Source organism: Nerophis ophidion, linkage group LG07 (assembly GCF_033978795.1).
Source record: "Nerophis ophidion isolate RoL-2023_Sa linkage group LG07, RoL_Noph_v1.0, whole genome shotgun sequence".
NCBI classification, from domain to species: domain Eukaryota; kingdom Metazoa; phylum Chordata; class Actinopteri; order Syngnathiformes; family Syngnathidae; genus Nerophis; species Nerophis ophidion.
This window is the reverse complement of record NC_084617.1, coordinates 1,785,652-1,811,208: the sequence shown is the minus strand read 5'-3', so window position 1 is coordinate 1,811,208 and position 25,557 is coordinate 1,785,652. Positions and strand designations below refer to the sequence as shown.

The 25,557-nt window shown below is 40.7% G+C and overlaps 1 protein-coding gene across 1 annotated transcript; it reads left to right on the top strand.

The window, feature by feature from the left end:
* Positions 1–1,227: 1,227 nt before the first annotated feature.
* Positions 1,228–25,284, top strand: znf598 (zinc finger protein 598). Its single transcript, XM_061905146.1, has 12 exons — positions 1,228–1,515; positions 6,643–6,755; positions 10,236–10,365; positions 12,006–12,217; positions 13,478–13,698; positions 13,774–13,867; positions 15,857–16,044; positions 18,603–18,681; positions 18,755–19,635; positions 22,751–22,913; positions 22,985–23,132; positions 24,542–25,284. Exons 1-12 carry the CDS (start codon positions 1,342–1,344, stop codon positions 24,908–24,910), a joined length of 2,772 nt encoding a protein of 923 aa, XP_061761130.1. The 5' UTR covers positions 1,228–1,341; the 3' UTR covers positions 24,911–25,284.
* Positions 25,285–25,557: the final 273 nt, after the last annotated feature.

The following is a 25,557-nucleotide window of genomic DNA, read 5'->3' as shown; positions in this document are numbered from 1 at the left end:
AATCTACTAATAAAGTTTCAATCAATCAATGAAAACGGGCATTTAGTAAATAAAAGACAAACAGGCCAAACACAATAATTGAGGGCACATCTTAAAATGTATAATTAAACCTGAATTAAGCAAACATATGATTCATTCGATTAATCGTTTGGGATATTCGATAGAATACTCGATTGCTAAAATATTCGATAGCTGCATCTCTGGTCCAGTGGTTCTCAACCTTTTTTCAGTGATGTACCCCCTGTGAACATGTTTTTAATTCAAGTACCCCCTAATCACAGCAAAGCATTTTTGGTTGAAAAAAAGAGATAAAGAAGTAAAATACAGCACTATGTCATCAGTTTCTGATTTATTAAATTGTATAACAGTGCAAAATATTGCTCATTTGTAGTGGTCTTTCTTGAACTATTTGGAAAAAAAGATAAATTTACAAAAAAAAAATTGAAAAATAAACAAGTGATTCAATTATAAGTAAAGATTTCTACACATGGATGGTAATCATCAACTTAAAGTTCCTTCTTTGGGGATTGTAATAGTGAAGTGAATTATATTTATATAGCGCTTTTCTCTAGTGACTCAAAGCGCTTTACATAGTGAAACCCAATATCTAAGTTGCATATAAAGCAGTGTGGGTGGCACTGGGAGCAGGTGGGTAAAGTGTCTTGCCCAAGGACACAACGGCAGTGACTAGGATGGCACAAGCGGGAATCGAACCTGCAACCCTCAAGTTGCTGGCATGGCCACTCTACCAACCGAGCTATGCCATCTGGATTCATCAACTTCATTCTAAACATTTCTTCACAAAAAAAGAAATCTTTAACATCAATATTTATGGAACATGTCCACAAAAAATCTAGCTGTCAACACTGAATATTGCATTGTTGTATTTCTTTTCACACTTTATGAACTTACATTCATATTTTATTGAAGTATTTATCAATAAATATATTTATAAAGCATTTTTGAATTGTTGCTATTTTTAGAATATTTTTGAAAGATCTCACGTACCCCTTGGCATACTTTCAAGTCCCCCCAGGGGTACGCGGACCCCCATTTGAGAACCACTGCTCTGGTCGGCAGAGTGACTGTGTAATACTCTTCCATATCAGTAGGTGGCAGCAGTCACTAGTGTGTGCAGATCTACACAGAGATGGATGGACCGGACCTGCGCCCCAGTGTTCCGGGCACAGCTCCAATCCACATGATATACAAGCCAGCACGTAAAGAGTGGCGTGACACGTCACCGGCTCAGACTGTCACCGTGACGTCAGCACTACACAGGCACGCGGCTGCACTCTTTGGCTCCTTTTCGCCCTTTTTTTGTTTTGTTTGAACTCCGCCATGGATTTGGCGAACTTGAAGGAGACGGAGAAGCACTGTGTCCTGTGCTGCCAGGATGTCGACGTCTTCGCCTTCGGGAAATGCGACCATCCGGTGTGTTACCGCTGCTCCACCAAAATGAGGGTGCTGTGCGAGCAGAAGTACTGCGCCGTCTGCCGGGAGGAGCTCGACAAGGTGCGGCCGCCGACGCCACTGTGGCCCGAGGATGTTGACGCTAGCTAGGCCGCGCGGTGGTGGATTTCCGGGTCAAACTCCTTTTCTCATATATCATTCACTCCAACTGGAATGGATTGTTAACCCTTATCACTATGTGTACATGAAATATTAAAATAAGTAGTAATTACTTTAGTGTAAAGTCAAACCAGCTTCTAGCAGCGACCAACAGCTCGTGTCTGTTAATATTATTACGGACCGAATGTCCCTATTGAGGACCCTATTGTATTTCTAAGTTATTCATTTTGATATTAATATGTATTAATAACAGACTGTTGTGCTGTGGGAGATTATGAAATTTCACCTAATTGGGTTAAATTATTACCCGCAAACTATGTGCCGTTGTTGTGTGTACTACAGTTTAAACGATCCTTCGATTAATTCGATTACAAAATACATTCAAGATTTTTTTTGCTGCCTCTAGGCGTCGTTAAAGTCCTACTGAAATGAGATGTTCTTATTTAAACGGGGATAGAAGGTCCATTCTATGCGTCATACTTCATCATTTCGCAATATTGCCATATTTTTGCTGACAGGATTTAATAGAGAACATCACCCATCAATCAATCAATCAATCAATGTTTACTTATATAGCCCTAAATCACTAGTGTCTCAAAGGGCTGCACAAACCACTACGACATCCTTGGTAGGCCCACATAAGGGCAAGGAAAACTCACACCCAGTGGGACGTCTGTGACAATGATGACTTTCTTGACTCCTCGTCACTCTCAGGTATGACTTTTTAATCTCACTAAAACACTAGTAACACAATAAGCAGATAAGGGATTTTCCAGAATTATCCTAGTAAATGTGTCTAATAACATCTGAATCCCTCCCACCGCCGTCGCCTTTTTTTTCTAGTGCTTCACTCTAACTTTCCTCTTCTACGAATCTTTCATCCTCACTCAAATTAATGGGGAAATCGTCGCCTTCTCAAACCGAATCGCTCTTGCTGCCGGTGGCAAAGTCATCAACGATAAAGTTCGCAACTTTTGGTCGCTAATAATAAAGCCTTGCCTGTACCGGAAGTAGCAGACGATGTGCGCGTGACGTCACGGGTTGTAGGGCTCCTCACATCTGAACACTGTTTATAATCATAGCCACCGGCAGCAAGAGCGATTTGGTTTGAGAACGTGACGATTTCCCCATTAATTTGAGCGAGGATGAAAGATTCATAGAAGAGGAAAGTTAGAGTGAAGCACTAGGAAAAAAAAAGGCGACGGCAGTGGGAGTGATTCAGATGTTTTTAGACACATTTACTAGGATAATTCTGGAAAATCCCTTATCTGCTTATTGTGTTGCTAGTGTTTTAGTGAGATTATAAAGTCATACCTGAGAGTGACCACCAGTGTCTCTGTGGGAAGCCATATGGAGGAGTCAAGAAAGTCAGCTGCCTCTTTGACAGCTGCTGCAGGAGGACGCAAGCTCCGCTCATGTCTCCGGTAAGAGCCGACTTAATATCACAATTTTCTCACCGGTTGACTGCTCTGTTCCATATTAAAGTTAAAGTACCAATGATTGTCACACACATACTAGATGTGGCGGAATTATTCTCTGCATTTGACCCACCACCCGTGATCACCCCCTGGGAGGTGAGGGGAGCAGTGGGCAGCAGCGGTGCCGCGCCCGGGAATCATTTATGGTGATTTAGCCCCCAATTCCAACCCTTAATGCTGAGTGCCAGCATTAAGGCCGGGATTTGACTCACGACCTACAGATCTCAGGGCGGACGCTCTAACCACTAGGCCACTGATAAGGTCACAACAACAAAGAAACACCGACTGTGTGTTGGTTGCTAAAGGAAGCTGCAATACACCACTTTCCACCAGCAGCATTCTTCTTTATAGTCTCCATTGTTAATTGAACAAATTGCAAAAGATTCAGCAATACAGATGTCCAAATGACTGTGTAATTATGCGATTAAAACAGACGACTTTTAGCCGTGAGTGGTGCTGGGCTAAAATGTCCTCTCCAACCAATAACGTCACAAGCACGCGTCAACATAAGCGTCATCATTCCGCGTCGTTTTCAACAGGATACCTCGCGGAAAATTTAAAATTGCAATTTAGTAAACTAAAGCGGCCGTATTGGCATGTGTTGCAATGTTATGATTTCATCATTGATATATAAACTATCAGACTGCGTGGTGGGTAGTAGTGGCTTTCAGTAGGCCTTTAAGTTGTTTTTTTATGGCCCTGTTTAATAAACAGTAGTCAAAGCTCACATTTCGCACGGACTGTTTAGGTCAGGGGTCGGGAACCTTTTTGGCTGAGAGAGCCAAGAATCCAAATATTTTAAAATTTATTTCCGTAAGAGCCATATCATTTTTGTTTCAACACTGAACACAACTAAACGCGTGCATTTTTAAGTAAGACCAACATTACTAGAGTCTAATAGACTGGCCTCGAAATCAGCGACAGGTGCGTACATGGCCCACCTGGGCCTTGTTATCTAATCACCTGTCGCTCTGTTATAAGCAGCAGCCGGGAGGAGAGACAGGGTTGGAGCTGGAGCTGGAGCCAGAGCGCGAGTGAGAACCAAAGAGAAAAAGACAATTGCTGGAAAGCAACTGAGACTTATTGAAAAATAAAAAAATATTGTAACCCTGAAAAAGGCTTTCATGTCGGTGCTTGGTGGTCTGAAGAACCCCCAGGAGGGCAAGCCCTAAAAAAAACAATAGTAAATAAATAATGCAATTTCTTGAACAGGTGCGGTAGAAAAACGATGGATGGATTCAAATGCATGAGCATGTTTGATATCTTGAACGTTATTTTTAACATTTTGATTACAAGTGGAATTATTCATTACTTATCGTGTTAAGCAACGTCAGCTCAGATTTATCCGAGAGCCAGATGCAGTCATCAAAAGAGCCACATCTGGCTCTAGAGCCATAGGTTCCCTACCCCTGGTTTAGGTGTTGCACAGCGTGTTTACGACACAGATCATACCTGCACAACACCGCTCCTTTAAATACTTGTGCAGCCCTTTGAGACACTCATGATTTAGGGCTAAATGAGTGTGATTGATTGATACTTTTATTAGTAGATTGCACAGTACAGTACATATTCCGTACAATTGACCACTAAATGGTAACACCCCAATAAGTTTTTCAACTTGTTTAAGTCGGGGTCCACGTTAATCAATTCATGGTAAGTAAACGATTGGTTGATTGATTGAAATACGCTTGAGTTTGGTCAACTTTTTAGCCAACATAACTGGCAATGGCAGGCGCCGCAGAAAGCAGTGGACAAGAGCCAAAGCTAAAGCAGGGAATTAAGAAGCGACAAAAGTTGTCTAAGGTGTGGGAACACGTCACACTAAAATGTCAGTATTATGCAAACATTGCAAAATGGAGCTGGCATACCACAACAGCACAAGTTGGATGCTGTAGCACCTGTGGAGAAAGCGTCCGATTTGAGGGACGTCCGTAGGCGAGGGAAGTCATCTATTATCAAATGTAAACGCAAAAGTTGTTAGTAAAATAAGTGTTTTTCACTATGATAACCAGGATGTGTTCTGTCACTCCCGCCAAGTCATCAAATGACGCCAAAAAGTGTTGAAAACTATCAACGCTATCTGAGTTGTTGTGTACAGTTAGCCTTTCATTAGTAACCCCGGGAAAGTGGTCATGCAACGTTATCCAAGTCATGCAAGCACATGTACCCACTATAGTCTCTGTAGAATGTAAGAGTTCCAAGTCCTTGTTCACAGTGGTAGCACTTGTGTGCTAAGTTCCTGTCAGCCTTATTGCTTCTGAATATGAAGTTGCAGTTTTCAAATGCAGTATTAAAGGCACTACCTAATCCACTCTTTATGTTTGATATAATGAAAACTGTTCTTATTGTTTTATTTTGATTCTAAGAATAGTGTTATTTTAACTTTCTCAGGGAATATTCATTTTGAACAAATTTTATATACCGTATTTCCTTGAATTGCCGCATGGCATATAGTATGCGCCTGCCTTGTATTACTGCCGGGTCAAACTCGCTTCGCAAAATAATTAGTGCATGCTTAGTATTACCGCCTGGTCAAAAGGTAAGTGCCCCTTTAGAAATGGCATTGAAGGTTAGGGAAGGCTATGCAGAAGGAAATCAAAACTGAACTGGCTACAAAGTAAAAAAAAAAAAAACAGAATGCTGGACGACAGCAAAGACTTACTGCATGTGGAGCAGCGACGGCGTCCACAAAGTAAATTCAGATATGACATGACAATCAACAATGTCCACATAAGACGGATAAAAACAACTGAAATAGTCTTGATTGCTAAAACAAAGCAGGTGTGGGGAATAGTGGTCAATGAAGACATGAAACTGCTACAGGAAAATACAAACAAAACAGGAAAAGCCACCAAAATAGGAGCACAAGACAAGAAGTAAAACACTACACACAGGAAAACAGCAAAAAACTCAAAAGTCACGGTGTGATGTGACAGGTGGCGACAGTACACCTTTGTTGAGACAAGAGCTATAGTGATGCATGCTTGGTGGTGGTTTAATGTCATATCCAACAATTGTGACAACCACTTTTTACTGTCAATATCGACTGCTGAGTTTCATTTTTTTATATTTTCTGCTGGTGGCGTGCCTTTGGACTTTTTCAATGAAAAAAATGTGTCTTGGGTTAAAAAAGGTTGAAAAACACTGCGTTAACAAATGGTGTTCATTCTGACAGACTTCTCAGCACATATAAATAGTAAATAATACAAATAGTAAATAGTCCTGTGTTAAAGTTTATTAACCAGTGTCTTTCTGCTTCTGCACTGTTGTGTTAACCTCCATTCTGTCTGCTCAATGGACAATTTGTCAAAGCGGCAGAATATTGTCATACCTAAGCAGGCTGATAGCAAAACCTTTTGATGTTACGATTTGGGCTTTATTTCATAAATATCAAGGAACTCTGATAGCCATGGGGTCATTTGCTTTTAACATCTGTGAAAATGAGTTGAATAATAATATTTTACTTTAACTGTGCATACAATTCAGATGCGTGTGAAGACCTTGTACATTCACCTAGAGTTATGTCTACTGCAGTCTCATAGTTTTCCACAGGAGCGCACGTTGCAAGGATTGACCTCCAATGTGTTCTCAGGTGGTGTTTGCCAAGACCGTGGAGGCCTTTTCTTCTCTGCCTCACCACCGCTTCCCCTGTGAGAAACTACACGACATTTATTTTGCCGATGAGAATATCCATGCTCAGTACAGGTCAGTTGTATTCCATTGTAGTTCTGCCTATGGCTGCACGATTTAAGATTTGTATATTCTATACATAAAAATCAGTGGCGGGCCGTGCGTTTCCCACTTAGGCCTTTAGTGATGTTTGACTTCAATAAGTACTTTTTCAAAATAGCATCATTAATGTCACCATTGCTGTAGAAATACTATACAGAAACACATTAACACATTACTGGACATTGAAACACAAAACGGGTTATTTTCTGGCGCATTTAAAAATCAATAACCCCGCATCAGCAATTAAAACATATCTTATGTGCTACTGTCAAAATAAAATGGCAAAAAACATATTAAATGTGAAAAAAATTAAGAAATAAAATATCTGAACTCACAATCTGTAGAACCCATTCAAGCTTCCGGGGTTGGCAGCCATTGTCTCACAAGATGTAGTTTTAACTACCTTTGAATCAGAAGTCCAGTTTTTTCTAGTACTGGTTCCTAATTATGTTGTCCATGAGGACCATGAAGATTTTGGACTAACGACACAACTATTTGTATTTTTATTGACAAGAAGATGACATAACTGCATTTCACCTTGCACTGCACACATAGTTGACTTCTTTAAGACTTCAAATAAACAGCTGTTAATAATAAAAGACTTACCTGCTCTGAGATGTTACAGAACATCATGTTGGAGGTGTTCAACCTTTTGTGCTAATAGGAATGCTATTTAAAATGCCATTTTTATTTCTAAAAATGACATGTAGTACCGATAAATACTGGTATCGATTAGGAATATCGATTAGGGTATCATATCGATAAGTTCTTAACGATTTATATCCCTACTGAAGATACAAGCCAGATATCTTAACAAAATAATTTCAACGTTTATTTGGATTTAATCCAGGGGACGGCGTGGCACGGTTGGGAGAGCGGCCGTGCCAACAAGTTGAGGGTTCCAGGTTCGATCCCAGCTTCTGCCATCCTAGTCACTGCCATTGTGTCCTTGGGCAAGACACTTTACCCACCTGCTCCCAGTGCCACCCACATTGTTTTAAATGTAACTTAGATATTGGGTTTCACTACGGAAAGCGCTTTGAGTCACTAGAGAAAGGCGCTATATAAATATATTTCACTTCACTTCACTTCACTTTCTCTTTAAAGTTAAAGTTAAAAAGTTAAAGTACCAATGATTGTCAGACACACACACACTATGTGTGGTGAAATTTGTCCTCTGCATTTGACCCATCACCCTTGTTCACCCCCTGGGAGGTGAGGGGAGCAGTGGGCAGCAGCGGTGCCGCGCCCGGGAATCATTTATGGTGATTTAACCTCCAACTCCAACCCTTGATGCGGCATGCCAAACAGGGAGGCAATGGCTCCTATTTTTATAGTCTTTGGTATGACTCGGCTGGGGTTTGAACTCACAACCTACCCATCTCAGGGCGGACACTCTAACCACTAGACCACTGAGTAGGTGTTTAAATATCCTGCTTAAAAATGGCCTTGCAAATATATGTGTTGTCTTGTCTAACCATAAAAGATGCAGACGAGGCGTGTTGGCTGACTTCTTAAAGTTTACTCTAAAAAAGTGTTCATCCAAAACATCCCACTGGATAAACGCGGCTGCTGCGAATGCTCTTCACTACTGTGGCATGCTGGGTAATGGAGTTCTTATGTTACCTGGCTCATAACATTACTATATATATATCTGCCTTAGGCCATCTAGAAGGCCTTACTGACAACAACTGGTGATCTCATTGACTAAGGATATAGAAAATGACTATAGTGAGTTTTCGAGTATACTTTCTCACGCAGTTTCTTTTCGCTGCGGGCATTACTGATCACTCTTTTTGTCCCTCCTGCTCACAGAGACGTAAAACAAGCGCATCTTGTTACATACGTCACATACGCTCTCGTGGAGCATGGAGGTAGCGGCATGGTAACGTTAGCTGTGGTGCTAGAGGAGCGGTGCGAGTGGTAATACGAGAGAGAGAAGGTGCCAATCTGGTAACAAATGAAGGAAGAATTAATTCCCAAGAAAAACAGCAGGGGGTCCATCGTCTGGCGGTGGTTTGGCCTCGAACGGGAATATGTCGAACAGACAACCGCAATATGTCAAGTATGCGGCAAAAGCGTTGCTACAAAAACTAGCAGAACTGCTAAGCAACCAGTACTGACCCAATTGAGCCTGGCGTCTTCCATTTCCAGATCAACACCGTATGAAACAAATAGTCAATAACAAAAAGATAAAACGCCAGCAGGCACCTACCACATTTGATTTCCTATTATGCAGCTCATTTTTATTTGACAGTTGTTGAAATATCTTGTGTGACTTCATGCACAAAAGTGTACTTTTAAACTATTGTAGTGGCGTTCTGTACAAAAAGTGCACTTTAATTTAGTGTTGATTTGAAATGTCCTCTTAGTGACATCATGCACAAAAGTGCACTCATGACAATCTTGCACTTTCTGTTTTGGAAATGACATGAATGTTTGTGCCACTGCTTAATAACTGTTTCATAAATACACTTTTGGTCAATTGACTTAGTTGGGATTTCCCTCTGCATGAAAGTTTAACAGTAGCATATATGAATGCAGTATGAAGAAGAATGTTTGAATGTAGACACATAGAATCATCATACTGCAGTCATTATATGCATCAAGTGTTCATTCAAAGCTAAGGCAAAGTATCCATATGTATATATATGCTGTATCGTGACACGGCCTACAAAATATCCAGATATTAATAAAAGGCCATATCGCCCAGCCCTACGGCGCTACTTTATGTATTTCTTTCATACAATCTAATACACAATGCGCAGCAAATTTGAAACGCTCCCAATACAGAAAATGATCCAAAACCGTAAAAAAATCCATCCTTATTTAACAAATGCAATGGTAAAATGCTGAGGTCACATGAAGACTGCAAGATGAAATACCAATACTTTTAAATAACAAAAATACAGACGAACCACCAGAACAACTGAAGAAATAAATGCTGCAACTGCACAAAAGAAATAGAAAGTTTGGTAACCATACTTAAACTGTGTAAGCTGGTTGCACTATTATACTGTATTTGTTTATTATGGCCAAGTTTTACAGACCTTTACATTACGACACTCTCCCTAAGGTCTGGCTTTTTTGTGGCTCACTTCCATTTTGTTTTGTGCACTTGCCAGCATTTCTCTCATGCAGTTCTTGCAGTGGTTTGTGTGTATTTTATTTTTTTTGCATTTGTTTTTGTATAGCATATTGTGATTGCAGTCTATTTTCCACCAATAACCCATAGCATTTGCTTTGTGTTTTTAGTTTTGGATCAGTTCTGTGTTTTGAGTGTTGGGGCAATTGGCCAAGAGTTGACTTCCTAGATGCTGCGTGCTCTCAGTACTAACAGAGTCTGTCTGTATTCTGCTTAGTTGAATACTATTACCAAGATTCCATTTTTTATCAGATGACATTTGTTTAATATATGCTGTATTCATCTTTTGTTTTTGTGTGCTCCCTCAGGCAACTGCTGTTGCCACAGTGTCCTTGCTGTTCAGATGCAAAGATCTTCTCCAAGTTTGTGGAGCTGGAGCAACACATGAGGAAGCAGCATGAACTCTTCTGCTGCAAGCTCTGCACCAAGCATCTAAAGGTTAATTTTGCTCATATATTTCACATGATAAACATTACCTTATGTAAATATACTGCATGTATACATGAAGGCATTGGCTTCCCCTTTACAGTCTTAATATTGTAAAACGTATAATAGATTTTCTTTGTAAAAGCAAACAACCTCAAAGTGCTACAGTGCATTCCAAAAAATAATTAAAAAAACAACAGCGCTACAACCACAAATAGCTGCCCCCAACAAGTAAAACAAATAGTAAAAAAAAATAAAAACTAGAACAACCTAATAGCTAGAACTAGCACACATATATCTTAAAAAAAAGGCTTTTTTTAAGAAGAACGGTTTTTAAGCCTTTTTTAAAAGCATCCACAGTCCGTGGTTCCCTCAGGTCGTCAGGGAGCGTTCCACAGACTAGGAACGGCGGAGCAGAAAGTTCGGAGGTTGGAGGAGGTTATGTATAAATATTACTGTAAATAATATCCCCATGGAACAGATTTTTTTACTTCAGAAGTCTGATGATGACTCAGTGTTTGCGCTAGGAATTTTCAAAATGGGGTCCCAGGGACCGCATCAAGTCATAAAAATGGGGTCCCACGGTAAATTTTTGGGGTCCCACTCTTTTGTAAACGTTTTGAAAACAAATTCTAAATGTATGCATTATCCTCTTCTCTCACATTTTACATTGTGTTTTGGAAAAAGGTTGTCGTTACTTAATTCATTAAAAAAATCATACAGAAGAAAACACATTTTTATATATATGTAAATTTATTCAGTTATAGACATTCATCAACTTCAGATCTATCCGTCAATTCTTTTTGTTTTTTTGTTTGTTTGTTTTCTGCCCTTTTTGTCAAAGAAGAAACTGTGTTTTTATGGCAAACACACAAAATATGCTAAATCTCCCACAAAAACTATTTTTCAAAGTGGAATATATGATGTGAAGTAATCATAGAGCCTTGAATAGATCATTAATTCATAAAAAATATTGATTTTAAGTCAATATTATATTTTGAGCAATTTTGTATGCCCTTTTTGTCAAAGAAGAACCCAGGTTTTTTATGGAAAAAAATCACCTAATGTGGAATATTTTCCCCCCATTAAATTTTAAAGTGGAATGTTTGATATTGTAAAATAATTGGAGCCTTAAAAAGGTCAATAAATCATAACAACATTGACATTTTTTGAGCAATGACACATACAAAAAAAAAATCGAAGTGTTCCATTCATGACTCCAGCCCAACATTCATCCTTTGTTGTCCAGTCCTGGTTAATATTCCCATTTTTGCTATTTTATTTAGATTTTTTTTTACCCAGAGTTGAATGAGTAGTCTTCTTCTGCTCACCCTCCTGCTGCTTCATTGCGACACATGTCTGACTGTTGCCCCCTGCGGGATGGCGGGAGTACTGCACGCACAATCAACCCTGGTATTAATGCTTTCAACGAGCCTCTTTGGGAGATGTTCGGCAGGCCGAATGAAAAGTCTTGGTGGGCAGTATGTGGCCTGCGTAGTCCTGCTCTAGGCCATCCCGCCCATCCCTAATATAAACACATTTTACATGGTAGACTTCACGTTTAGAGACCAAACAAATTAGAGTTGAAGCACAATATACTTTTGGGGTAAAAACCTTGCAGCTCGTAGTGATGAATGAAATTCAACCCCTAGATCTTTTCCCACGAGCGGAAGTGGTACAACCGCAAGGAACTTGCACGCCATCGAGCGCACGGGGACCCCGACGACACCAGTCACCGAGGACACCCGCTCTGCAAGTTCTGTGACGACCGTTACCTGGACAACGATGAGCTGCTCAAACACTTGAGAAAGGACCATTACTTCTGCCATTTCTGCGACGCCGACGGCTCCCAGGAATATTACAGGTATGACAGCAAGCAGGTAGACATTCACATTTTAATTTCAGTTTCGATTATGGCTTCTAACGATTACGAAAATATAATAATCAGGAAAAAAATAAAATGAATTGGCCATGCAGCTTGTGTGCAAATGCAGGAACTTGTGGCTGTGAAACTGATGAGCGAATGAGCGTAAAAACATTTGGGATGTCACTAGAGTTGCAAAGGGGTGGAAAGTTTCCGGAAACTTTCCCAACATTTACCATGGGAAGTTAAGCTCGGGAAGTTTGGAAATTTTGACCATTTTTTGATTATTCAAGGTTGGAAAGCGTCCATCTGATTGTGTAGAATAAGATGAGAAGCTTGTAAAAGACTAATGCAATGCCACACACAGATAGAAATAGTTAACAATTGGAGTAGTCTTTAAAAATATTTGACTGATGGACAAATGAATAGAAATAGGCTAGTTGAATAACTGAACACTCAATCAGCATGCTAAATCTAACTATAAGCTACATTCTTGTATGACAACAGAATGGCTAGCAGAACAGATGGCAGAGGAAACTACTCGTTTTGATTTAGAGATCACAAAAAAGGTCAATTCGGATCGCTAACGTTGTTAGCATAAGTGAATGGGATTTAATATAGAGAAAATTAGCATCACGGCTAACAGAATTATTTTTGGTTCACGATGAGACTGTGGTGGTACATAAACCTAGCTAGCTAGAGATATTGGCCCCAAAATCATGTAACAAGTACAGGAACAGCTAGTCTGCTGGAGTAGACTACAGTCATACAGTAACAAGCAATTACACTTAAATACCATAGATCAAATATATTTACCCCTGTAATATCAACACTTACCTGACTGGATGAAGTCCTTGGGTTCAAATACGAGGGTGGCCTCTATAGCCCTGCTGTAGTGTGTAGCATGCTGGCAATTATCTGCATGGGATGGAGGAATGCACAGTGCAGGGTTGAAATTCTACTGAATTATTAGTTACTCATTTATATTCACGTTTCTCTGACTATATTTATAGTCGCGTTACAATAAATACTCGTGTTTTCACATTAATGAATAATTGTGTAATTAATCATAATTACAATATCCATCCATCCATTTCCTACCGCTTGTTCTGTCCGGGTCGCTGGGGTGCTGGAGCCTATCCCAGCTGAATTCGGTATCGATCAAAGTAATCGTGATGACTGTTTTTTTGCCATAATCGTGCAAGCCTGCCTTCTTTGTCACGCGGCTAAAAGCCTGACGGTGTTGGTTTGTTTGAACAGTGATTACCTGTACTTGAGCGAGCACTTCAGAGGAAGTCACTACCTGTGTGAGGAAGGCCTCTGTGCCACCGAGCAGTTCACCCACGCATTCCGCACGGAGATCGACTACAAGGCCCACAAGGCTTCGGCGCACAGCAAGAGCCGAGCAGAGGCACGACAAAACCGCCACATTGATCTGCAGTTCTCTTTGGCTCCAAGACAACAACAAAGAAGGAATGAAGGTTTGCTTTCATATAATGCAAGCGCCGCCTCTGTCCTTGATGTGAAGTCACGTATGTTTTTTGTTGATTTTTCAGCTTTGGTGACTGGTGAAGATTATGAGGAGATGCGTCACAGTCGAGGAGGGAGAGGAAGACCCCAGGTGGGACAGAAGAGCTGGCGGTACTCTCGGTGGGTTGTAAGGCTCGTTTGAATGACGTAAACCAGCAATCAGGTTGACTGTCAGTACTAAAAATTATAAGAACACAAAGTATCCGGTGGAACCTCAATTCTCAAATTTAATTGGCTCTTGAACAGGGTTCATAAATAGAAAATTTTCTTTTAAGAAGGAAAGAAAAAGTCAAGGGTGGTCCTGGCATGTTCTTGCTGCAAACGTTGGTACATTTTTTTGGGCGTCACAGCAAAAGACGAGGGCGGTCGTGGGTCTTGCTGTAGTTGCCGCGGTAAAATTCAAGCCCTACCCGCCATGTTGCGCCAACCGGCAAAAATAGTAGGTCTGTGTATATTTAGCGCAGGGATCACGGTAAAGGGACACCTGAGGAAAGTGTCATGTCTCCACATAGATATAACCATGTCTTATCAGGTATATATTGAATCCATTCTCTCCTTCTCCCTGGTGCCGGGGTTTGGTAGTTTGTCCTTGAGAAGCAAGTCTGCACTACATCACATGTAAAGTGGGCTAGTAAGATTATACAGTGGGGCAAAATAGTATTTAGTCAGCCACCGATTGTGCAAGTTCTCCCAATTAAAGTAATGACAGAGGTCTGTAATTTTCATCATAGGTACACTTCAACTGTGAGAGACAGAATGTGAGAGAAAAAAAATCCAGGAATTCACATTGTAGGAATTTTAAAGAATTTATTTTTAAATTATGGCGGAAAATAAGTATTTGGTCAACCATTCAAAGCTCTCACTGATGGAAGGAGGTTTTGGCTCAAAATCTCAGGATACATGGGCCCATTCATTCTTTCCTTAACACGGATCAATCGTCCTGTCCCCTTATCAGAATAACAGCCCCAAAGCATGATGTTTCCACCCCCATGCTTCACAGTAGGTATGGTGTTCTTGGGATGCAACTCAGTATTCGTCTTCCTCCAAACACGACGAGTTGAGTTTATACCAAAAAGTTCTATTTTGGTTTCATCTGACCACATGACATTCTCCCAATCCTCTGCTGTATCATTCATGTATCCATTTTGGTATAAACTCAACTGGTCGTGTTTGGAGGAAGAAGAATACTGAGTTGCATCCCAAGAACACCATACCTACTGTGAAGCATGGGGGTGGAAACATCATGCTTTGGTGCTGTTTTTCTGCTAAGGGGACAGGACGATTGATCCGTATTAATATTATTCACCACTGCACCATCATCCTTTACACAGTCAGTTCCAGTTCTATTATTCACCACTGCACTATTATCCTTTACACATTAATTTTCAGCCCTATTATTCACCACTGCACCATCATCCTTTACACAGTCAATTCCAGCTCCTTCATTCTGGTGGCGGTTCATGCTTCCTCTTTGTAGGACTAAACGATATAAGAATACTTTTGTACCGGCTGCCATCACACGCTTAAATAAGTCTATCACATAGTGATTTTATTTATTTATTATGCCATAGCACATCACTATGATTGTATTGCTTTATCAGGTATTATATTGTAATGTTCCACTGTGTGCCTGTATACTGGTGATCCCTTGTGGATTCTTAAAATGTCTTTGTTTGTGTTTGATTGCTTCTTCTGACTTGACGCTGAATAACAAATGTCTGCACAACTATTTTACCTCCGGGTACCATTAAAGAAACCTTGACTAGTGAGGTTACCGTATTCCAGGCTGCGGAAACGGCCACTTCGATTTGAATAAAAACGAAAATAGTCCGCCACCGTGGCGGTTACGTCCCGCAGCCGTGACGCATCCTGGAGGGGTGAAGGTGGTGTGACATGAATCTCTCTGAATTGCAACAATTATAAATGTATGGGTTGACTCCATATAAACACTTGGAAGAATATCTTGTGTTTATTAACACCAAATCTTAGAAGCTCCATTTTCCATGTCAATCTACAGAAGGGCAACTACATAAGCAATACTGTGAAGGTTTCAAAGTGTTCCTATCAAGCCAAATTCCAGACTTTTCATGTTTTATTGTGTCCGTGCAGCGAGGAAGAGGACAGAGAGGTGGCAGCTGCTCTAAGGGCATCGGTGGCCATGCGTCGACAAGAGGATAGGACGGCTGCATTGGAGAGGACCACTGTGAAACACCTCAGGGAAGAGAGAACGGAGAGAACGGAATCAGAAGAGCCCAGTCCCAGGACTGGTACTATTAAACCAACAGGCAAACCTCCAGGTAAACAAAGTGAACAATGTAACTAAGCGTTTAGCTCACTTAAGTGCTTGAATTGTTGATACCAACACATTTGTCCTTTTAAAAATGGTGAATAAAGCTTTTTATTTCCACTGAATGCAAAATAGCCGCGGAACGGCACTCGCACGGTGGCGTACTCGTTCTGTTTTTATTCAAGTCAATGATTCTGTTTCCATCGCCAGATCTAAATATACGCAGAGTTTAGATATTTGTCAGATGCCACAACAGATCCGTTCAATTTAGCTAAAATCTGCTTGTCTTACACAGGAAGTCATGCACAAACCCAAAATAAATGATCGGGTTTACTTTCAATGCGCATGGTATTTTGGGCAGCACGGTGTTATGGGGATTAGTGTGTCTGCCTCACAATATGAAGGTCCTGGGTTTGATCCTGCACTCGGGATCTTTCTGTGCGGAGTTTGCATGATCTTCCCGTTACTGCGTGGGTTCCCTTGGGGTAATCCGGCTTCCTCCCACCTCCAAAGACGTGCACCTGGGGATAGGCCCCTCCCACCTCCAAAGACGTGCACCTGGGGATAGGCCCCTCCCACCTCCAAAGACGTGCACCTGGGGATAGGCCCCTCCCACCTCCAAAGACGTGCACCTGGGGATAGGCCCCTCCCACCTCAAAGACGTGCACCTGGGGATAGGCCCCTCCCACCTCAAAGACATGCACCAGGGGATAGGTTGACTGGCAACAGTAAATGGTCCCTAGTGTGTGAATGTTGACTATCTGTTGGCCCTGTGATGAGGTGGCGACTCTTGTCCAAGGTGTACCCCGCCTTCCGCCCGAATGCAGCTGAGATAGGCTCCAGTGCTGTCTAGAGCTCGGCAGAGTAACCGTGTAATACTCTTCCATATCAGTAGGTGGCAGCAGGTAGCTAATTGCTTTGTAGATGTCGGAAACAGCGGGAGGCAGCGTGAAGGTTAAATTGTGTCTAATGCTTAAACCAAAAATAAACAAAAGGTGAGTGCCTCTAAGAAAAGGCATTGAAACCTAGGGAAGGCTATGTAGAACAAAACTAAAACTGAACCGGCAAAGTAAACAAAAACAGAATGCTGGACGACAGCAAAGACTTACTGTGGAGCAAAGATGGCGTCCACAAAGTACATCCGAACATGACATGACAATCAACAATGTCCCCACAAAGAAGGATAAAAACAAGTGAAATATTCTTGATTGCTAAAACAAAGACGATGCGGAAAATATCGCTCAAAGGAAGACATGAAACTGCTACAGGAAAATACCAAAAAAGAGAAAAATCCACCAAAATAGGAGCGCAAGACAAGAAGTAAAACACTACATACAGGAAAACAGCAAAAAAGCCCAAATAAGTCAGGGTGTGATGTGACAGGTGGTGACAGTACACCTACTTTGAGACAAGAGCTATAGTGATGCATGCTTGCTTATGCTTTAAAGTCATATCCAATAATTGCGACAACAGCTTTTTACTGTCAACTGAGTTTAGTTTTTTAATGATTTCTGCTGGTGGTGTGCCTCCGCATTTTTTTCAATGCAGAAAATGTGCCTTGGCTCAAAAAAGGTTGAAAAACACTGCATTAGTGTACCAAAGACAAACAATAAGTGACGAAAAAGTACCATCCATCCATTTTCTACTGCTTGTCCCATAATCAATAAAATGGTCAATCAACAAAACCAGTCATGACATTAGGTACAATCTAGAACCAGGGTGTCAGACTCATTTTAGATGGGGGGCCACATGGAGAAAAATCTACTCCTAAGTGGGCCGGACTGGTAAAATCACGCTACGATAACTTAAAAAATAAAGACATTTTCATATTGTTTTGTTTGTTTAAAAAAAGAACAAGCACATTCTGAAGTTGTACAAATCATAATGTTTTTTTGTTTTTTTACAATTGACTGTTTCAATTAATAGTAGATATACTTTATTTGTCGTTATTTATGTTTTCTAAATAAATTATGTGATAATGTACATCATTCAACTCATTGGTGTTCATTTTTAATCCGTCAAGATAAAAAATGATATCAAAATCTAATTACAGGATGTCATTTATGTAGTTTGATAATTTTCCTTGACTGATGTACTAACATCATGTGGTTTATTTTGTACATATGTAGCATCATCTGGAACTTTAATTTTCCTGAAGGAATCAATAAAGTACTATCTATCTATCTATCATCTACAAAGATACAAAGAATTACTATTGCGACATCCAGTTGACACATTTAGAACAGCAGTTTCTGTCATTCAAATATTTCAGGTTAATTTTTATACTTAGCAAACTCATCTCGCAGGCCGGATAAAACCTGTTTGCGGGCCTGATCCGGCCCTCGGGCCATACGTTTGACACCCCTGATCTAGAATAATCTCATTCTGCAATATTTCTCCTCGTAGTTTATTCTTCAAAGCCACTCTGCTGGTGATTGATGGCAGATATTGTGGAAGTGGATTCCAGGCAGTGATTGTCCTATATTGTACATTACGGTCTTTTTCAAAACATCACTTTTTAGTTTAAACCCAAAGCTGATCTTACATTTTCATTGTCATCTGTCCTAGTGAAGACCATGAAGAGCTCCAGTCCCAGAGAGGAGGAAGACGAGTTTCCAGCTTTGGGTGCCGCAGCTCCATTTGCCATGTAAGACAATAATAGACGCCACCAACCTTAAATCAATGACAAGCTTGATATTCCTTTTATGTTTGCTTTCCAGTGCCAAGTCAGCCCCACCAGTGGTTGCACAGCCTCCAAGGACCCTGAAGGAAGATGACTTCCCCAGCCTTTCCGTAGCTAATGTTCCTTCGGCCCCCATGACTCCATCTTATCCCGCCCAACCCAAGAAGTTGTCTTCTTTCCAAGAGGATTTCCCTGCCCTTGTGTCCAAAGTGCGACCCCTCAAATCTGCAGCTGGCTCCAAGTCTGCCTGGTCCGCTCACAGCGCTCCAGCTCGGCCCACTGCTCAGCCCGCCTCTTCCACCAGACTTCCACCTCAACCCACCTCAGCATCCTCCGGCCCCCAGCCCCTCACCTCCATCACATCTTCCTCTTCAAGGAGGAAAAAGAAAGTAGGGGAAAAGGGAAAGGTGGCGTCCACACGCACGCCTCCTTCCTCCGATGACGAGAGAACAGGAATGACGCAGCAGGAGTTCCGCTCGGTGCCCACCATGTTGGACATCTCATCTTTGCTGACTGTAAAGGGGGGGGGGGGCAAGCCTTCTTCCTCTGTGACCACCAGCCCTCCGGCCCTGACGCCTAACACTGAAAGCCCTACTTGGAAAACAAGCAAGAAGAAAAAACAAAACAACAACAGCAGCACCGCCTCTACTTGTAACTCTTCAGCATCAGGGAGTCAGGCGCCTGCTAAGACAACATCAGTAGAAAGCGTGACTCAAAAGGAGAACGTTCCTCAAAAAACAAGGAGCAAACCCCCCAGTCCTGCGGTGGTGCTGGCGGCACCGAGCCACTTGCTCAATGGCTTCCATGAAACCTCACCGCCGCTTGTTAGCAAGGAGACACCAGCACAGACCAAAGCAGATTCTCCTGTCCAACAAGACGAAGAATTCCCTGCCCTCATGACGAGGAAACCACCTCCAGGTAGAACACAACTCAACATCATTTTATTATGCTCACCTGCACTCTGGAACACTTTATAGGGAAAACTACGCTGGGACAAACATGTGGAAATATCCACAACCCGTGTGATACAGGGAGAACTAATTCAACACATGCAATAGATGGAGAACTAATTTAACACATGCAATAAATGTAGAACTAATTCAACACATGCAATAGATGGAGAACTAATTCAACACATGCAATAAATGTAGAACTAATTCAACACATGCAATAGATGGAGAACTAATTCAACATCCACAACACATGATACAGGGAGAACTAATTCAACACATGCAATAAATGTAGAACTAATTCAACATCCACAACATGCAATATAGGGAGAACTAATTCAACACATGCAATAGATGGAGAACTAATTCAACATCCACAACACATGATACAGGGAGAACTAATTCAACACATGCAATAAATGTAGAACTAATTCAACACATGCAATAGATGGAGAACTAATTCAACATCCACAACACATGATACAGGGAGAACTAATTCAACACATGCAATAAATGTAGAACTAATTCAACACATGCAATAGATGGAGAACTAATTCAACATCCAGAACACATGTGATACAGGGAGAACTAATTCAACACATGCAATAAATGTAGAACTAATTCAACATCCACAACACGCAATATAGGGACAACTAATTCAACATCCAGAACACATTCGATACAAGGAGAACTAATTCAACATCCACAACACATGCGATACAGGGAGAACTAATTCCACACTTGCAATAAAGGGAGAACTAATTCCACACATGCGATACAAGGAGAACTAATTCAACATCCACAACACATGCGATACAAGGAGAACTAATTCAACATGCAATAGAGGGAGAAGTAGTTAAATGGCTTGCTTTATAATATAATAAATAATATACCTTTTCACTCCCCCAACTTTCTTCTATGCTCCCGCTCATGTATTTGTGTATCCTTCTCAGACCTGGCATCTTTGGGAACATTCCAACTACGGTGGCCCAAATGGGAACATTTTAATAAATAAATACATCTTTGAGTAATTAGTAAAATTTCTCAATTAAAATTTTAATAAAATATGTGTGAACAAATGTGTCATTAATTTATTGAATGTAAAATTACATTGAATTACTTAATCAATTGTTGATTTTGTGATTGAATTAATTGTTCATGATTTAATATTTTGATACAATGACACATTTAAAAAATTATAATTCTATTTTATTTTTTGGAACAAATCTAAATACTTAAATGTGTCATTAATTCATTAGAATTAGATACAGAGGTTATGTGTTAGCAAATGTGTCATAAATGTAATGAAATTTAATTTAATGATACATTAAAATAATTATTTTTATTTTTATCTATTAAATTTTATCCAACATAGCCCTCCATTGCTAGCTTTCATGCATCCATCTATCCATTTCCTACCGCTTATTCCCTTTGGGGTCGCGTGGGGGGAGGGTTTTGGGGGGGGGGGGGGGGGGGGGGCGCTGGTGCCTAGCTCAGCTACAATTGGGCGGAAGGCGGTTTACACCCTGGACAAGTCGCCACCTCATCGCAGGGCCAACACAGATAGACAGACAACATTCACACTCACATTCAGTTTATTTCAATTTTTTTCCTTTTTAATTTGTTAAATATATATATATTTTTTTGTCCTGTCCGGCTTCAGACAAATCATATAGTGGATGTAGATGCCCATATCTGCTCTTCAGATTGACTTTACAAAAGAAAAGTGTAGGATACTTCTCTTGTTGCCTTATTTGTATTTGACTTTATTAAATGTATTTATATTATCATTTTGTGCAGCCGGGCTGGAGTAGGAAGGGATAGAAAGAGAAAAAAAGGAAGACAGAGGGGGATAAGACAGAGAGACAAAAACAACAACAACAATAAAGCAACATCATCAAATAGGATATGTACAAACATGATGATAAAAGTGATAGCAAAGAAGCAGTTATTGACATAAATAATAATAGATAAATGACAATGAGCATTATTACACTACAAATGGAAAAACACAAATACCACTAGAAATAGTGCTATTGATAATGAATAATAACAATAATTGACCTCTATTATCAACAATAGAGTTGTTCAAATGCAACAATACATATAAGTAATGATAATTAGAGATACAAAAGAATGCAGAAAAATGGAGGGAAGAAAGACAAGCAAGCTAGCTTTCAGTTTAATCGTACTTCCGCTTTGTTTTCCCTGTATTTGATTTGTTTTGGCGGATTGTATGTATGTTAGACCAGTGGTTCTCAAATGGGGGGACTTGAAGGTATGCCAAGGGGTACGTGAGATTTTTTGAAAATATTCTAAAAATAGCAGCAATTCAGAAATCCTTTATAAATATATTTATTGGATAATATTTCAACAAAATATGAATGTAAGTTCATAAAGTGTGAAAAGAAATACAACAATGCAATATTCAGTGTTGACAGTTGGATTTTTTTGTGGACATGTTCCATAAATATTGATGTTAAAGATTTCTTTTTTTGTGAAGAAATGTTTAGAATGAAGTTGATGGATCTCTATTACAATCCCCAAAGAGGGCACTTTAAGTTGATGATTAGAAATATTTATTTATAATTGAATCACTTGTTTGTTTTTCAACAACTTTTTAGTTATTTTTACATCTTTTTTCCCAAATAGTTCAAGAAAGACCACTACAAATGAGAAATATTTTGCACTGTTATACAATTTAATCAATCATAAACTGATGACATAGTGCTGTATTTCACTTCTTTATCTCTTTTTTTCAACCAAAAATGCTTTGCTCTGATTAGGGGGTACTTGACTTAAAGAAAAGTTTAACAGGGGGTACATCACTGAAAAAAGGTTGAGAACCACTTTGTTAGACATTGTCACGCAAACTCATACCCTTTACACTTCCGATGAAGCAGGTGGGAATCAAACCTAGTTAGTATGTAAGCAGACTTCTCAAGGAACAGGAAGAAGTAATCATACTCCTAAAACAAAATGTCTGCTGTTGAAAGTCACCGTCAATTGAAAACTCACTGATTTATTATTTGTATTCCCCCTGATTGTATTTATAAAGTGAATTCCTTCTGTTTGCTTTGCAGGGTTCAAGATGTCCTTCCCGACAAAGTCCTCAGCTCCTGCACCATCCACCACGGTGCACCCCCCTCCCCCTCCACCTGGCCTGGGACTCCAAGTCACGAAGCCCCCACCCGGCTTCACTGGGACACCCTTCAACAGTAACCTAGTCCAGCCAGCGGTCAACTTGTGAGCCATTCCCAAACACACGCTCCTTTCAAAATCTTTGTGCTGAAAACTAATTGTTTCCCCTCCCACAGAGCCCCCAAAGCTCCAGACACTGGATACCTGGTGCCCGAGGACTTTCACCAGAGGAACCTGGAGCTGATCCAGTCTATTAAGAAATACCTCCACAACGATGAGTCCAAGTTCAATCAGTTCAAAAACTACTCGGCACAATTTAGACAGGTACTTGTTTCACTAACCCAACTCTAATGGACCTGAATATATCAAAAGTATTTACACCAAAAAATCACAATTTAGCTAAATATAAGAAATTAAAGCTGCAAGCAGCGATGGACGGGACCGACATTTGCTGGTGTTTCCTGCCTTAACCCATTCAACATATATTTACCTGCACATTACCTACCTTCTCTGCATTGTGTGGTCACGCTGGTGCTTCCTGCTTTTAAGCGGCCACCGTGAGACTGCAGCAGCGCAGCAGCATCAGCGCAGAATTTCTTTGAAGGCTCGTAAAATCAAAACCGGAGCAGTTAAAACTCTTTCGTCAACTTTTAATCAGAAGGGTTCAATCTCTCTCCTGTGCGAGTTTGAAGCCGACACAACAAACGCGCTCAGAGGAGATAATTGATAAAAGGTGTCAGGTTTTTACAAAACTTTTGTTTTGAAGGGGTAATTGCCAACTTCCTGTTGATTTTTGCTGAAGTATGTCAATGAATGAAATGTAGGTCTAAGTGAGACCTACATAGAGGTTATTGTTTATTGTCTCTATGACATTCCTACTGGAAGTTACAAGCAGTTTAGTCTGTTTTCTTCCCAAGAGCAGTTTTGTCTGTGTTTTATTCCTAGGGGGCGCGAGAGCGCAATTTTTTTTTTTTTTTTTTTTTATTAGATCACATTTTTTGCCAGTCCTGATGTGTGTGTCCAGTTTGGTGAGTTTTGAAGCATTTTAAGGGGGTCAGATTTCAGCTCAAAGAGGCAAAAATGACATTTTTTAGGAACATTTTGTTTTGAAGGGGTTTTTGCCAACTTCCTATTGATTTTTGCTGAAGGATGTCAATATATGAAATCTAGGTGTAAGTCGGACATACACAAAGGTTTTTGTTTCATGTCTCCACGACTTTCCTAACGAAAGTTACAAGCTGTTTTGTCTGTTTTTTCCTAGGGGGCGCTAGTGCGCACTTTTGAGTTTTAGGGTTTGGTTTTTTGATTAGATGGCAATTTTCGCCAGTCTTAATGTGTGTGTCAAATATGGTGAGTTTTGAAGCATGTCAAGGGGGTCAAGTTACAGCTCGAAGAGGCGACGGAATAATAAAGAATAATAAAACCTTAGAAATACAATAGGGTCCTCTGTCCCAAAGGGACATTCGGTCCCTAATAAAAAAAAAGGCTTGTAGGTTGTACAAAATTCAGGGCCCAATAGAAAAAGGAAAACAATCTATAGCTTAGTGGGAATATGCAACACACAGCTACTTCTCCATGGACCAGGTGGAGGGTGTCATTCATATTCATTAGGAAAGATCAATCAATGTTTACTTATATAGCCCTTAATCACAAGTGTCTCAAAGGGCTGCACAAGCCACCACGACATCCTTGTTTTGGTGCACTTGATGATGAATGAACTCTTGTGTCGCCAGGGGGTTTTACCAGCCGCCCGCTACCACCACAGCTGCAAGGACCTGCTGGGAGACGACTTCCAGCACATCTTCAAGGAGCTGCTGGTGCTGCTGCCGGACACCGCCAAGCAGCAGGAGCTCCTCACGGCTCACGGGGACTGCAAGGCTCAGGAGAAGCAGTCGGGGACGGCAGCGGCAGGAGCGAAGAAAAATAAGAACAAAAAGAACGCTTGGCAGACGGCAAACACCAGCGCTGACCTGGACTGCCAGGTGTGTCCCACCTGCAGACAGGTGCTGGCTCCTAAAGACTTCAACTCCCACAAGACACTGCACTTGAAGGACAACGAGGACTTCCCCTCCCTGCAGTCCATTTGCCGAATGATCAGCTAGCACGCTGTTGTCAAATGTCCACTAAAGCTAGCACTCTGTTGTCAAATGTCCACAGCTGCGCTCACCTCCACGTGGACCACGGCTCCCAGCTTGTTCCTGGTCTCAACCCTGGAGTCCATCTGGGACACTTCCAGCTGCTTTGGCCGTGTCCAACCACAGCTTGATGTATTTATAGACGACAAAGTCACAAGGTACTTGAAAAGAATCCATTCAACGTTTTTAAGTCTTTCATTTGCAAACATAGCAGAGTCTTGTTGTCCGAGTCCCCCGGGCTGTAGAACACTTGCAATGTTTCCTTTCCAATCCTTGAACTCACACGATTGAACAAATGCTCCTTTTATTTTAAACAGGAACTAAATGGAATTACAAATGTTTCCTGCTTTATTGTCTGTCTTACTTTTAAAAGGCTTCAATTACACGAGGGCTGTGATGTGTGATGGTCTCCTCTCAGGACCTGCAGCGTGCAGTGCTGGCTCACATGTACTATACTGTACTATAAAGCTGGCTCACATGTACTATACTGTACAATAAAGCTGGCTCACATGTACTATACTGTACTATAAAGCTGGCTCACATGTACTATACTGTACAATAAAGCTGGCTCACATGTACTATACTGTACTATAAAGCTGGCTCACATGTACTAT